Raw genomic sequence first — 14,737 nt, forward strand, 5'->3', positions numbered from 1 at the left:
GATAACAAGAAAGTTCATAAACACTGGACCAGTTAAGTGTAAAATCAGCTTGAATTTGAAATCAATGTATTTTCCTTCCATAAGTGAGAGTGAAGCAGAGCTAGCTGAGTATTCTTGGTTGCTGTGAGATGGAGGTGTTAGAAGGAGGTGAAACATAACTTTGTTGGTTTTCCCCGCCCACTGGTGCACAGTGATGTAATCAAACTTTAAAAGACATTTTAAGAGTCAGCGCTGTCTTTAAAATCATCGAGATGTAAATGAACAAATAAATGATTTTTAGGAAATAATCATCACCGCAACTGTAATGATAACAGCAATAATAATAATAATCATCATCATAACAATAACAACATCAAAACTACTACTATGAACGCGAACACTAAACAACAACAACAGTAATAACAATAATAATAATAATGATAATAATAATAATGGTGATAATAATGATAATGGTGTCAGAAGTGGGTGATGAGTATAGTGATAACTGCGTGCGTAGCAGGGCTGTGTGTGTGGTGGTGATGGGACGGGACGGGGCAGGGCAGGGCTGTTGAAGGTCACTCTAACAGCAGTGAGAGAGGGGGTCACTATTTTCGTCCTGCTCCGTGAACAACTGCACCCCCAGCACACACACGTCACGTGACGGAGTGAGCCGGAGCGGAGCAGCAGCGCGAGCGCAGGAGAGCCGTTTTAAAATATCTGGAGTAAAGTAACGGCTCCGTCTCCAGACCGCAGCCGTTTGAACCGTGGCCCTGACTTTTTAGTGTCTTTTGCTTTTTTGTGATTTTTTTTCCGTCGGAGTGGAAGAATTTACTAAGAAAGTTCAACCGAGGCGCCGCCATGGAGATCGGGGAGTTCAGGCGGAGCGACGGGAAAGTCTTGGAGCCGGTTTTTTAATGACTTTTTAAAGCCGGAGAATATAGAAAGCAGGAGAAACCGCGAGGAGACGCGCTCCGCTGCAGCTCGGCCGTCGCTCGGCCGTCGTCTGCTCTGCTGGCGGCTCGCTGAACTGAATCTGGGAGAGCGAGGAGGAGACGAGGGAGAAGCGCTGGAGCTCGACTCCTCTTCGCCTCCCGCTCGCTTCCCCGATGCTTGGCTGATTTGCTGCAGGACACAGTGAAGGGAATCGGGGGGACGTTGTGGAGGTGGGCTCCTGCTGGCTGCCCGATGTTTTGCTGACCTGTTGGGGGGACAGAGGGACTAATCCTGAGGAGAAGTGTTGGAGTTTGGCTCCCGAGTTTGATTCAAAAGTTGAGGGGGCAAGATGGCGGCCGATTCCGTGCAGGTAAAAACACGAAACTATCGTTAATTCGTCCACCTCTGGCTTTGTCTAACAACACGCATGTACGTTTAAACGTGTTCCGTTTTCACGGAGCCATTTCACGCGTCCTGGAAGCCGCTTTTTGGATACCAAATGGCGAGTTTTCCAGCTCGCTCTTAAAGGGTTAACTGGCCCGGAGGAGCCCAGGCCTAGAAATCATTCACCAGCACAACTGTTGCTTCACTAACTGCAGCGTCCGCTGCCTCAAATGGAGACTGTTCCTCTGCCCGGTCGGTGGTTCTATATAACAGTGAAAATGGTGTGTTGTTATGGACGCAGCAGCTCCAGTTGTGTTAAAGAATGAGAAACTTGGCGTTGAGCAGCACCGACAGGCTTCCAGCTGACACGCTCATACAGAGTTAGACGTATTTTCACTCGGGTCGCTTTCTTTGTCATTTTTGTGTCAGTGTTTAGCCTTTTGGTGAGTGTTCCCGCTGCAGTGTCTCTGGAAAGGGTTTTTTGGACCGAGTCGGTGTGTCAGTGCTGTCACACCCATAGGCTTACTGGCTGATTCTTTAGGTCTGAGGTAATGTTAGAAACAAATAAACCAGCTCGGCCTGCTGCAGCACATGGACCGTCTTTCTGCTTGTTCATATGAACCCGCAAAGCTTCAACTTTCACCAATACATTAATTAATAACACCATTTGGCACTGATTTCAGCCCCATCACATTTTGTAGCGTGCCCCCTGTAGTGCCTGCCAAATCGCATGGCTGAGCTGCAGACTTGGGCTCTCATGCTGTTTTGGAGGATTGAACGCAGGCTTAATGGAGAGCGGGCCTGAAAGTGGAGGGATCTTGGGCTATGTATTGGCGCTGTGTGTTGTAAACGTTCAGCCTCCTGAGGGCTAGGGGCAGGGGGGAAAACTCGAGTCAAAATCTATTATTAGCAGCATATCCTGTACCATACCAGACTGGCAACTCCCTTGTAAACCAACTTGCTGCTGGACAGTGTTCGAATATGTGAGGGGGAATCGGCTCCATGGAAAACTGAGTCATTTGTTTGACTTAAACTGTGCAGTGGTCCTTCACTACCACTGGTTAGCGTTCAAAGGATGTTCACCCTGTGTGTGGTTGCTTTAGAGAACATGCAGCGCTCCTGGACAAAGTGGCATTTGTCATATGTGTGTGTGGTTGGCCAGGCCTTGCAGGTAAGAGTCATTCAGGAAGTTTGTCTTCAGGAGGTGCATAATGTGGCCCTCAGTCTGTTGTAAGATATGCTCACTTCTCAAAACCGACCTGTAATGTTTCTCTTTTCGTTAGCCTGCTCCGTGTCTTCGTTCTGCTGTGGGGTGACGACTTTTTTAAGCTGTAATGATTCTTTTATAATTTTTATAACTTTTTAAGTTTGAACTGTTTTTCCAATAAGGCAGTTTATTAGGTGGCTTGGGTGATTTTTGTGTATTTTTCAATGTCGGCACCACTGGCCCTGCTTGGCTTAGTTTAAAAGCTTGGCAAATTGTTAACCATGTCTAAATGTGGAACTTAAACTGGTCATTAACAACTTACGAGCACTTCAGTGTGATGATTTCAAAAGCTCCTGTCATTTTGTTGGTTTGGGCGGCAGTAATGGCCATGTTTGGGCTCGGGCACAGGCTCCTCCCCTGCCTAATTGTAGTGTGGCACAACTGAAACTCGGCGGGTTAACTGATACGCTGGTGCTGAGTGTTCAGGGTCATACAGGCACCTTGGCTCTGAATGCTGTGTGGGACAGGTATACTCTTTAGTGCCCTTATCTGGACCCAGATCACCTGAGTTACGAAAGGAGAAAGGCTCATTAGCTCAGAGTGACCTCAGCCTCAGGGTGGGAAGTTAGCATAGCACTCATGGATCATGGGCATGGAGTGGGAAAGGGATTGATGCAGAGGCAAGGAAATGAATTGTTAGTTACACGTTTCTTAAAGATGAGATTAGTGTATGGGCATGTGTGGGTGGGTGTGTGTGTGTGTGTGTGTGGGGCTATTATAGAGCTCCAGTCTCCAGGCCGTTGAGTCCGGGCCGTTGCTCTGTAGTATAAGTCAAGTGCTTTTAGTGAGGTCATAAAAACTTATGTAAATCTTAGGCTTCATTCCACTAAGTGTGGGTGATATGGCAAAATGTGAGGGATGATATCAGCATCATGTTTGCATTGGCAGATATTTGGCAAAAAAAGTGTGTGTGTGTGTGTGTGTGTGTGTGTGTGTGTGTGTGTGTGGTATTTCAAACTGATATTTGATAACGTATTTATTGCACTGCAGAAGAGCCCAGTATTTAGGCAAAGCTGGACTACTGTTCTAAAACGTCAGCCGCCGCAAGCGTTACATTTCTCTGTAGTACTAATCCAGTAGTATTTGGTAGTATTTTTACATTTCTACAATGTTTGTGTTGGTATTAGTGTCAGCAGATGCGAACATCAACAGTATTGGCGTTAGACCATAATTTCCATGCTGGTGTATCCCTAAAACATCTTGTGATGCCTGAAGGCCCATTTGCAATATTTTGTTTTCCTGGTTTGAAAAGAAAAAAATGCCCTAGCTGAATTGCTACAGTTGAAAAACTACGATTACAGTGATTTAACTCAGCATTTGCAAAAATAAGCTGTTGAGGAAAGTTCAGGGAAAAAACGTAATTAGAAAATGAAATGAAATTGGCTCACCTTGGTTGTTGTCCTCTTAGTAAGCTCTGAGTAATTGATCTGAATCTGTCTCTTTTATGATCCATGCAATTGTTATCTTTAGAAGAACTAATAATACCCACCATAATCTGAAGAGAACATTGTTTCGGCATTTATGGCAGTAGTTATGGTCTATTGTCATATTACCCAACACTTTGTGACTTTTTATGGGTAGACTTCTGTATGGTAAACAAAGCTCTTCCTTTTTAGTATGATGTAAAGCTATGCAGCATATCCTATATAATATTGACTGAATTAAAGAAACAGTTCAAAGAAAAAGTCAGTAGCCACACAGTGTAGTAACGTGAACTGTGACCCAGTGTGTTAGTTTTTGTATTGCAGTAAAAAATGTGTACCACATTAAGGAGCGGCAGTTTCTCTCAGTGAACACGAACTCGCAGAGCCTTTCTGTCTGTAATGAATGACCCTGAAATGCTACACACTTACATTGTGTGATGTCATGTTGTTATGTGTTGCTGGCTTAAGCTGATAATTGATATTATCGAATATCCTTGTATTTTGTCGAATATCCTTGTACCTGCACTTGTAAACAAGTGCAAATTATTGTTCTTTCGTTCTCTTTCACCCGCCACTTGATTTTATTATTTATTTTTTTTATTGCTTCACCTGGGAAACATGCAAATGAAGCAAAGTATGAGAGATGTACTTTCCTTTAGAGAGTAAAATGGACTGGTTGTTTGCTTCCAACTGAAATAACATGGAGAACCACTGGATGTTACCGCTGGAAGTGTTACATGCGGTCCATGCAGAATATAGAGAATATAGATATAACAATAAATTATTAAGTAATATTTGAAGCTAACTCAACTGATAACTGCAATGTATGGTAATTTTATGACCATTAAGGAAAATGGAAACTATAGGGTAAGGCTCTGTGACGCTCACTGCATTTGGATCACTGTAATATTTTTTAACGTGATAATTCTGCAGAAGATATTTTTCCGTCTAGAATTTACATTGGGGTCCAAGCTTGTGTGTGTTTTTTCCAGTGGGTAGTAGAGCTTTTGAATAGTTTGAGCAAGATGTCCTACTAAGTACTTCAATAAAAAGAGCTCATTTTACAGGTTAATAGCTTTTTTTGAAGGAACGATTGGTAAATTGATGTGAAATGTATCGTGTGTAATTTAGTTTGAAAAACTATCAAGAGTTCATGAGTGAGAAGCTGTTAGTGAGTAAGAAAAGTTCTGTACTTCACTGTCTGGGGTCAGGGAGTTCATAGTAAAAGTAATAGGATGAGTTCTGTGATAAGACAAGAAATCTTCACCTCCAAGCTCATTCACCCATGTGTGTGTCCTGGCTGTTGTTGGGTTTGTCCTTAGACAGCGTGTCCTAATCCACGCTGCTTCATTCATGGGCCTTCACTGCAAGGTGGCTGACAACAAGAGGCTTGTCTGTACTGTAGTCTAAAATATTTGTGCATTCTTTGTGTAAATTGTCAGCTGATCTGTTTTTTTTTTTTTTTAAATCAGTCTGTCTTTGAACCTTCCTCTGCTCTTGCTGGTAGCAGTCAGTTTCTCTGTGTCACTAGCAAGCGTAGCAGTGGTGTAAAGGTCTTTTAACCTGTACGTTTTATAGGGCACGTGGCCACCTGTTATCCGCTGTGTGGGAATTAGTTTGTTATGCAATGTGGCGGCTGTGTGCCCCTGTGAGTGGATTTGTTTCTGAGCCAGTTCCTTGTTGCTGGGTGGAGCATTGAGAAACAGCAGGAGGGAGGCCCAAGCAAGGACTTCCAGGCCGTTCCTGATCGGACGAGGAACTTTTTCCATCCACTTTGGACTTTTTTTTTTTTTGGTAATCAAAGCACCTGTCAGTCCACCTGTTTGTGACTCATCCTCGAGTTTCACAACATGTTACTTTACGCACTGCCTCACCTACTTTCTCTGTCTTGTATACAGAAAGATAACATATTACAGCAGTTAGTGTTTTTTTTACACCTAATTGCTGAATGTGGTAATCTGTATACTACAGAAGCACCAGCACAGGTTGTCAAAAAACCCAAAAACAAAACTTGTTTTTTTTTATTTATTACATTTTATTTATTTATGAATTTAAATAAACACAATAACTGCAGTGGAATAAAGAATGCACAGCACTTTCTTTCACTGTCCATCACAACCGCTTCCCTAGGGTGGGTGGAGACATGCAGGTCAGCTAAATGGAAGAGAACGGAGGAGACTTGGCTACCAAAGTCTGTCTATGCCGACTTGACTCTTATTGTTCTACCATGTAAATCACCCCCAGGCTTTAGCTTCAGTGTAAGCAGCTCTGCTCAGTGTCTTAGCAGGTTTGTGCAGTACTCAGTACTTTTTGAAACTGTCTGTATACAGAGCTGTTTGTAGAGGCTGCGTTTCAGGTATAAATTTTAGGATTTGTTTGTACACAATGCCCTATTGAAACGTTCAGTGTGAGTCACCAAAGAGCAAGGTTTCTGAAATCACACATTGTATGTGTGGCTTTAGTGGACATTTAACTACAGCTCAACCAGCCAAACAGGGTACTCTCAACAAGACATAAAATTCCAAATGTAAGCTCGTCGGATGCAGCAGCCTCAGATATGATTCCTGCTGTCGCTGTGTTAGAGACTGTTGTTGAAAGGGAGAAGTGTGGAGCAAAGTGATGACTTGTACTTTACTTTCAGCTGTACAGAAGCGTTTTTTTCTGCCTGCTGTTCTCTAGTGTGTCTAATGTAGCATAGCTAGCAAATGCACTTTGTTTAAAATCAGCAGGATTTTAATGATTAAATTTGACACCTTGGATTTACACCAACAACTACTTAATTCTAAATAGGTTTCTAAGTAAGGTATCTGACTCCGAATCAGTTAAAACAGAAAATATGGACTTGCAGATCAACACCATATGTTATCACACACACACACACACACACACACACACACACACACACACACACACACACACACACACACACGTGGTTATTAAAACTGTTAACATAGCTGTGGAATACAACAAATAAAGTTTAAGTTTGTAAGGCCAGGATTAATTTTTATTTTTTTTTTGGTTTAAAAATGTGAATATTGCTGTGAATGATTCTACCATTCCAGAATGAATGTAGTTGACTTGCCAGCTTCAACACGATGCATCATGGCAGAATGAATTTCTTTCACCTACCAAGAGGAAGCAGATTCAGTACAGTTATATGACCTCATCTCTAAGGTATTAGTGGAAACGGAAGCACAGCATGCAGTATAACTGCTGTTCTTGTCTTCCTTGTGTTTCTGTTGCTGCTGTTCATTGGTTGTTATGTGTTGCACTGAGTGTTTGGATTAACAGAGGTGACTTGATGGTGTGGATTGCAGTCTGTCTGAGGCCTTGCTGCGCCTTTGTTATTTTAGGATCTCCCAACCAGAGTGGCCGTCACCTGCACTTAACCACAAGATTATCCCACGCCAGGCTTAACAGGACCTGTTTCTGCCAAGGCTAGCTTAGATTCTATTCTGATTTCCATGGGCGAGCCTCTGTTAGAGCAGCACACAGATTAGAGCTAGACTCCTACTGTTTGTGTGGGGATGTCTGCATGTTTTGCTCTGTCTCTGGTTCTTTAAGACCGGCTGATAAGCTGTTTTTGTGGAACGGAGAAGATCCTTTGAAAATGCTGGGATCCTTGTGTCCTGAAGCAGTGGTGGAGGTCTTGGTAAGAAATACTCTGTCATTTCTGGGTTTTTTGCAGCTGAGTACTCTCACTTTTCTTGATGTGTGCTGCACGTATTATAGTTATTATGGTCATTATGTGCTCCCTACTTTATTTGTAAGTGCATTTCTCACTTATAGGCCAGGCTGTTCTTGGGTTTTCATATTGACTGTCCTTGGAAGAGCAGCACGAACGCCAACTTTTTACTGCTAATCTTATGGATTGTTAAAAAAATGGCAGCATGCAGAATTCCTCTCTTACCACAATCTTTACATGACACTATTTTAAGGTGCTTCCAGTTTAAATCATATGGCTTCGCTTGGGGTTTTGGGCTTTGTGTGGCTCTGCCCGGCTGATTTGTAGCAGTTACAGTCCTCAGTTGGCGGCCTGTGTGCGCTCACCCCACCCTGCTGATAGCATAGCCAGTGAAAGGAAGACCCAGTGTCTGCAGTTTGGATATAAATCAGAGAGGCTTTAAAAGGGTCTCCTCTTAGGGTTAGGCTTGTGGGGTACTTTCAGTTCAAGGGAACCATATGTTTGTGTGATCTTTGTCTGACAAGAGCGTGAAAGAGTAAGCAGTGTAGTCTAGCAAGCCTTTGCTTCTGTCAAGATGGGGTTTTACAGGGTTTTTCAAATAGTATGTGTTTATATTTTCAGTCTTGACCAGGTCAAACTGTAACAGCTGCCGTTTTAATTACACATTATTAACAGCGTGATCCTAAGGTTTAAGGGTGGAGATTAATTTGTAGAAAATAATCATAGTGATCGAAACACAGACCGCTATACATTCCCAAAAATGTTCAGTCCTAATCTTGACATCTGTAGTATATCACAAGTGATTACACTTCTTATCACAGCATCAAAAAACACCTTTCCTAGTGATTAGACTGCTACCTGGCAAAAGCTCTGAATGAATGAGTTTTTAGCAAATGCGCTGTATCTGCCTTCCTGATAAAGTCTGTAGGTGGTCTAGCAAATCTGCTCTCACCTAATTTAACGATTGTGAAAGATTTTTTGGTTTTCAGCTTTAGAACCTGGAACTGAATACTGCAGTATTTTACAACTTCATCTCCATCTGCCACATCTGTAGCGTACGATCAGTTGCCCCTCACGAGAAATTCAATATCTTGACTAGAAGCTGTCAACTCGTGATGGAAGCCAATGGACAAATGCTGAGATTAGGCTAAAAAACGCTGGACTGTTCCTTTAAGTCATGTCAAGTAATCAAGCTGTAATAAGCGGTGTAATCACAATATGATATTCTGGCCATGCTGTAAAGTCTCTGTGCTTGGCTTCACTTTAGGCACACTGATGCTGGAGCGGTTAGAGAGCTGGTTTTTTAATGTATCTTGGCATCCCTTAAAAATACTGACAAAATTGTTGTCTTAGAGAGCAATTATTATTTTATGATGGGGCGGATTTGTTGTGTTTGGCTCTTTGTAAATATTAGTGTCACGTTTTATATTTAATCTCATGTTGGGATGCGATTTTTGTATTTATAGCATCTCTGTCTTTGTGTTGCTGTGGCATGGTTTGTCAACATTTCACTGTCTTGTTCATCTGGTTGGCGTTTGTTGAGGTTTTGTTGGGTCCGTTACCTGTCTACGGTGCAACTCTGAGGCTTTTGTGCTTTCCGAGTGAACGCCATGAAGGGCTTAGCTTGTACTTGATGCCATTACGTAATAAACACAATCGGAGAGTGAAATGTGCCCATATAAGAGGGTATTAAAGATTGAGACAGCTGCAACAGCTCATTGATTTTTGAACGGTGTGGTATTTTAAGGTCCTGTTTAGTTCTGAACGGTATTGTTAAAGTTCAGTATCACAATATTTTCCATTTCAATACTGTTCATACTAAAAAAAATAGTTGTGTGATGCCAACTGGTATAGACTGCGATTATACTGGTATAGACAACATATTGCCCAGTGGCAGTTACACTACATTTTAAACATTCTGTAATCTTCTCTATCTTTCTCATCCTTCAGGGTGATGCTCGAGCCCATATGGTGTCAGATCGTCTGGGCCTGGGCCACAATTTGGACTTGTCAGACACCATGGTCCAGCAGAAGCTAGATGAGATCAAGGATCAGATTAAACGCGAGATCCGTAAAGAGCTGAAGATTAAGGAAGGAGCAGAGAACCTGCGGAAAGTCACCACAGACAAGAAGAGCCTGGCCTACGTGGACAACATGCTAAAAAAGTCCAGCAAGAAGGTGGAGGAGCTGCACCAGGAGCTGCAGGAACTGAATGCCCACATTGTAGTGAAGGATCCAGAAGAGCTTCTAGGTACAACTCACTCTCTTCTTTAGCCAATTTAGTAACCCTGCTTTGGTTTTAAACCACTTAGTGTGTAACTGGATGTTTGGGATTCACTATCAGGTACTTAGTATTGTGGGCCACTGTTGCATCTCATTCAGTTCCATCATTTATTCCAAATGTTGCGCTTTGAAGGAAAGAAGGATGTCCGTTTAGTACTGATCCCTAAAGGACTTTGGAGGAAGTGTCTTGAATTCACTGTCATATAATTTTGTCTCGGTTAAATTATTGCAGAAGCAAATTCTCAAAATTATGATTAGCTTCAATTCTAAATATTAAGCCTCCTCAAACAAGTGTCTCTGAGAAGAAGTATGATCTTCAGTTACTTGAAAGAAAACTGAATTAAAATAATTGAAATTATTCCACCTCACAAATGATTTCTGCTGGCCATAGCTGTTCATTGGAGAACTTTCAGCACCGCACAGAACTCTCCATTATATTCCCACAGTTAGTTTCATTATAATGATGATCCAACATGACGTAACCTCACTTAGGCAGATAAAGGGAGTGACTGTGTGTGTGACTGTATCTAGAGGAGAGGTTCATTACAATGGTGGGAATGTCCAGAAACGCTTGAACATTTCTAACGTGGTCATCATGATAATTAACTGCTTTTTCAAACTACGTATTTTAGGTTCATATCATGCAGCCCAAATTGTGAAAGGTTTAGTACTGATCCTGTATATTGGACCGGTCCATCACCACATGCTGCTTTATTTAATGCTTTTTTTTTTTTTTTTGGCGATCTGAAGTTTACTGCTGTTATTTACTACTGTTATTGCTGTCAGGGAGACGGCAGAGCACAGCCGGCTTTCAGACTGTGTTTGAGGGGCCAGGATTGAGAGTGGGATTAGAGAGATGGAGAAATTAAGGCTGGAAGTGTCACTCTAGCCCAGACTCCTACTGGTGTCAGTCACGAAAACCCTTTACGAATCCCATCAATATAAATGATCAGATATACAATTGCATCAGTTTTGGAATGTTATAATTGCTTATAATCGATTATAAGAATATTGACTAGTGATACTGCGTTTTTTTTGTAGTTGAATCGAATCATTATCAAGATCAAATAGAGGACATTTATACAATTACAGTGGGAAAATAAGATATTTGTGTGTGACATTAAACGGGAAGCTCCTTCAGTACACACAGCCTTGCACAAGTGTCGTTAATGACACAGGGATTAAGACTGCAGTGTCAGTGAGAAATTAAAGTGCTACTTATTTATTTATAGTTTTACTGTTACTGTTTACAGTCATCAGTTGCCCAGATAGCAATCATGAATGTTCTCTTCATTTCGAAGGTGTAGCAGTATCACAACGTTTACCAGCAGAGCTAGCTGGGTAATGATGGCGGTGTGCAAGCTGACATCTTCACATGTGGCTCAGTGTTTTGTTTGTTTCCTTCTGTTTATTCATGTTTAACTATGGCTCTTGCCCACATACTAGCGTAGTAACCTGTAACGTGAGAAGACATGGCTCTCTTTTGGCTAAATCTGGAAACAAACTCTTAATCCCTTGTACCTGTGAAATCTTGAGCCTATAAGCACTCTCCGCTCATCAGAGCGATTTCAGACATGCCGTAGTTTGTTGTTGGTTTCGTTTTCTTTCACATGCTGTGGAGATTACAGGAAGGAAATTTACAGTGTTTAGGTTTTTGAGATGGTTTCATGAAGATAATGCTGCACTACATGTACTTTTTTCAGCCAGACCGCTCTGTTCCACACAATTACGCTTTGTAGACATTCTATATTTGGTTTATATATTTCCTGTGACGGTAAAGATAAGTCTCTGTTGGTCAGATGTGTCATGTGTTCCAGTCATGTTCTAGATAGATATAAGCATAGACTAAATGATGCTCAAAGATGTTATACTGAAAATATCTAAATAATACAAATACATACCACTCAGTATCTGTAAGACAATTTGTGCAGCTGCTGTGTTGTTTAAAACCAGCTTTTTTTTGTATAGGAAAGGGTCATAGTTTGTTTATTTATTTATTTATTTATTTATTTATTTGTTATTGGATTTTTTTTTTTTAATAAACATGACTTGGACAGACAGATAACAAATAATGAAGAAAGCTTGTTTTGTAACTAGGACTTTGAAAGAATTAGTACGATTGTTTTTCGGTAATAAGACTCTTAGTTCTAGTAAAACCAAGCATATACTGCCCACTTCGTAACGGGTTGCGAAGACGTGGAGCAGAACATGTTGCCTTTTTGTCTGACACGTGACTCACTTGGCGTTGAGGCAAATAGTGTGTAATGCTCATAAGGAGTTTCCGCTATGAAGCGCTAAAAATCCCAGATGGAATAGGATCAGACTCATTCTCTTTTTTTATGCACTGTGCAGCAAAAACACAGCTTTTGGATGGATGTGAGCTTGAGAAACAGATATTATTCTATTCTGCAGAGAACTGGAGAAGCGTTGTTCTGCGAACTGACAAGCTGTCATGAAACTGTAGAATGAACTTTTGCACTAATCTGTGAATTTCATGTGAAGATTAAGGTGTGTGTGTGTGTCTGTTGGTCATAAATATGTCAACGAAGATAAAGCACAGCATGTGAATGAAGGAGCCAGTCAGTACCTGGTAAAGTTGCTGTTTGGCTTGTGCACTACACATCATGAACTACTCCTAAAACACAAGGCCAACACCTTTGAGTTGTCAGGTTATGAGAATCTGTGGTTTCTGATTCTCTGCAAGACTCAAACAGGAATGTCTAAATGGGTTGGCACACAGAACTGCATTGCACAACAGTAATAGTTCCCTTCTCTCATTGGCTTCGGAGCTTGTTTGGTTAGTAGTGCAATTCGTACATATTTCTTCCTTAAGTGTGTAGATCCCTTCAGTGCTGTGTTTGTTCTTTAATCTACACCACTAGACCAGAGAGATAAAAAGTGGGACACATTTGAGCAACAGTCGGTTTCCTTACAAGCAACTTGCAGGACACTGCTACAAATTAAGAGTGTAATCTGTGTCTTGCAGCTGATATTTGTAAACAGTTCAGCTGGAAATGCAGTGAGTGGAGATAGCTTTCCAACCTATTTACGTCAAAATATATGCATCATAATAATTATGTGAAAAGAGACCAGCAGATATCAGCTTGATAAAATTTAAATCCGTTTTATTTATATGGCTTTAGGGATGTAAACAATTACCCGTTTACCAACGATACACATTGTATTTAAGTTCTTGTAAACAGCCGTTTCTATTTGATTAGGCAGGTTTATCATTCAGGTTGAAGAACGTTTTTATAAATTGTACACGTGAGTGCATTAGGCAGTCGGTTCCATGTAATACACCTACTACTTTTCATGAAGATGATAACCCGACTACAGTGATGTCCCTCATCCACAATGCAAGCAACAGTCCACAAGCAATAAGACCAATAATGAATATAATTGGTAATTGATGTTTAAATGGATTGCTTTCTTGAGCAATGCTGGTTGACAATTAATCTGAAATATGATGTTTTTTATTTATGACATCTGCAGGATGTTTCTGATGTGTTTATATATGTTTTGAGTTTGTATGATCTGACTATGTCCTGCTCTCATCGCTTACGTTGTGCGATTGTAACACTGTGTTTAAACGAACCCCTTTATGTGGAGGCTGTACCGTAACCTGGCTAGTATGCTGTGAGTTGTTTATGTGGACACCAAAAATGGACTGTTATGTGTGCATTCTGTGAGTCATGTACACAACCCAGTAACAGGAAAACACTTATGATGAAACCAGTTACTTCAATACTTCGAGCTTGTTTATCTACATTAAAAACCTCTGTATTTTAGGCTCTGTGTTTGTAAGGCATACAAAAATAGAACGTCGCTGTTACCTTTGCAGGTGTATACGTGTCTTGGCATGAGAGTATGATCTCATCGCTCTGAACTTCAGTTTTGTGTGCGTGGTTGTTTGAGCTGGAATCCGGTGAGAAAATTTGCTAGTCGTCTGTTTTTGTCCCATGCTCTCGCCCAGCTTATAAAGTGTTTGAAAGGGCAATGAATTGTAGGCATGCCACAGTACATTTAACATTTTGCAGTAGGTTTTTTGTATTCTCCAACTTCAATCTCATATTTTCCAGCCTGTCGTCAGCAGGAGTCAAGGTGTTGTCAGGAAAACTCAAGGAAAAACAGCTAGTACCCGTCATTCCTTCAGTTTATTTTGTCCCCTGAAGTCTTCCGTTGCTGTTATTTACCCACTCTGAGGAAGCCAGGCCGTTCTGACAGAGAGGCCTTTTTCCTTTTTTTTTTTTTTCTTGACATCCCAGCTCACGTTTCTACCAGAGAGTATTTACATGTCTACACAAGTCCAGTCTGTCTACCATATCACAATTGGTTCTGTTTATTCCACATTTCAAAATAGCAGTCTGTATGAGTCAGAAGGAAATCCCTACTGCAAGTGAATCCCATTAAAAAAAACCCGAGTAATACTTCATTAGCTTCTTTGGGGAGACATTGTGATTTGCTTGAAGGTAAACGACGACTCGCAAATTGGTCTGTCGAAATGAGATGCCCTAAGCCACTCGTCAGACGTCAGCCCTGGCAGACCACAGCGCTGCAGAGTTTTAGCATTCTGCCCATTAAAACGCACCTAATTGAACGCATCAGCTGATTAACAAGGGCTACATGAGTTAAATTCATAGTGTAAGGCCTGGTTCACCCACATTACCTGTGTGACATGAGTGATGCAGCAGCATGACTGCTACAGCTTGCACACGTTGGCAGTTCCTATATAAAGCTTTTGCACCGTGGAGTGCAACAAGTCTTTTTTTGTGAAAGTTG

The 14,737-nt window shown here is 41.3% G+C and overlaps 1 protein-coding gene across 2 annotated transcripts in view; it reads left to right on the forward strand.

Moving 5' to 3' along the window:
• Nucleotides 1-618: 618 nt before the first annotated feature.
• zgc:153916 (serine/threonine-protein kinase N2) overlaps nucleotides 619-14,737 on the forward strand; it is a 34,484-nt gene continuing 20,365 nt past the window's right edge. Inside the window, exons 1-2 of one of the 2 annotated variants that reach the window (XM_017685623.2) lie at nucleotides 619-1,282; nucleotides 9,623-9,923. In XM_017685623.2, the coding sequence (XP_017541112.1) occupies nucleotides 1,262-1,282; nucleotides 9,623-9,923 (322 nt within the window). In that variant the 5' untranslated portion in view covers nucleotides 619-1,261. Of the gene's footprint in view, nucleotides 1,283-7,524; nucleotides 7,640-9,622; nucleotides 9,924-14,737 lie in introns of those variants that run through there. The other variant, XM_017685622.2, reaches the window with a different exon arrangement.

This window comes from Pygocentrus nattereri, chromosome 26 (assembly GCF_015220715.1).
Source record: "Pygocentrus nattereri isolate fPygNat1 chromosome 26, fPygNat1.pri, whole genome shotgun sequence".
NCBI classification, from domain to species: Eukaryota; Metazoa; Chordata; class Actinopteri; order Characiformes; family Serrasalmidae; genus Pygocentrus; species Pygocentrus nattereri.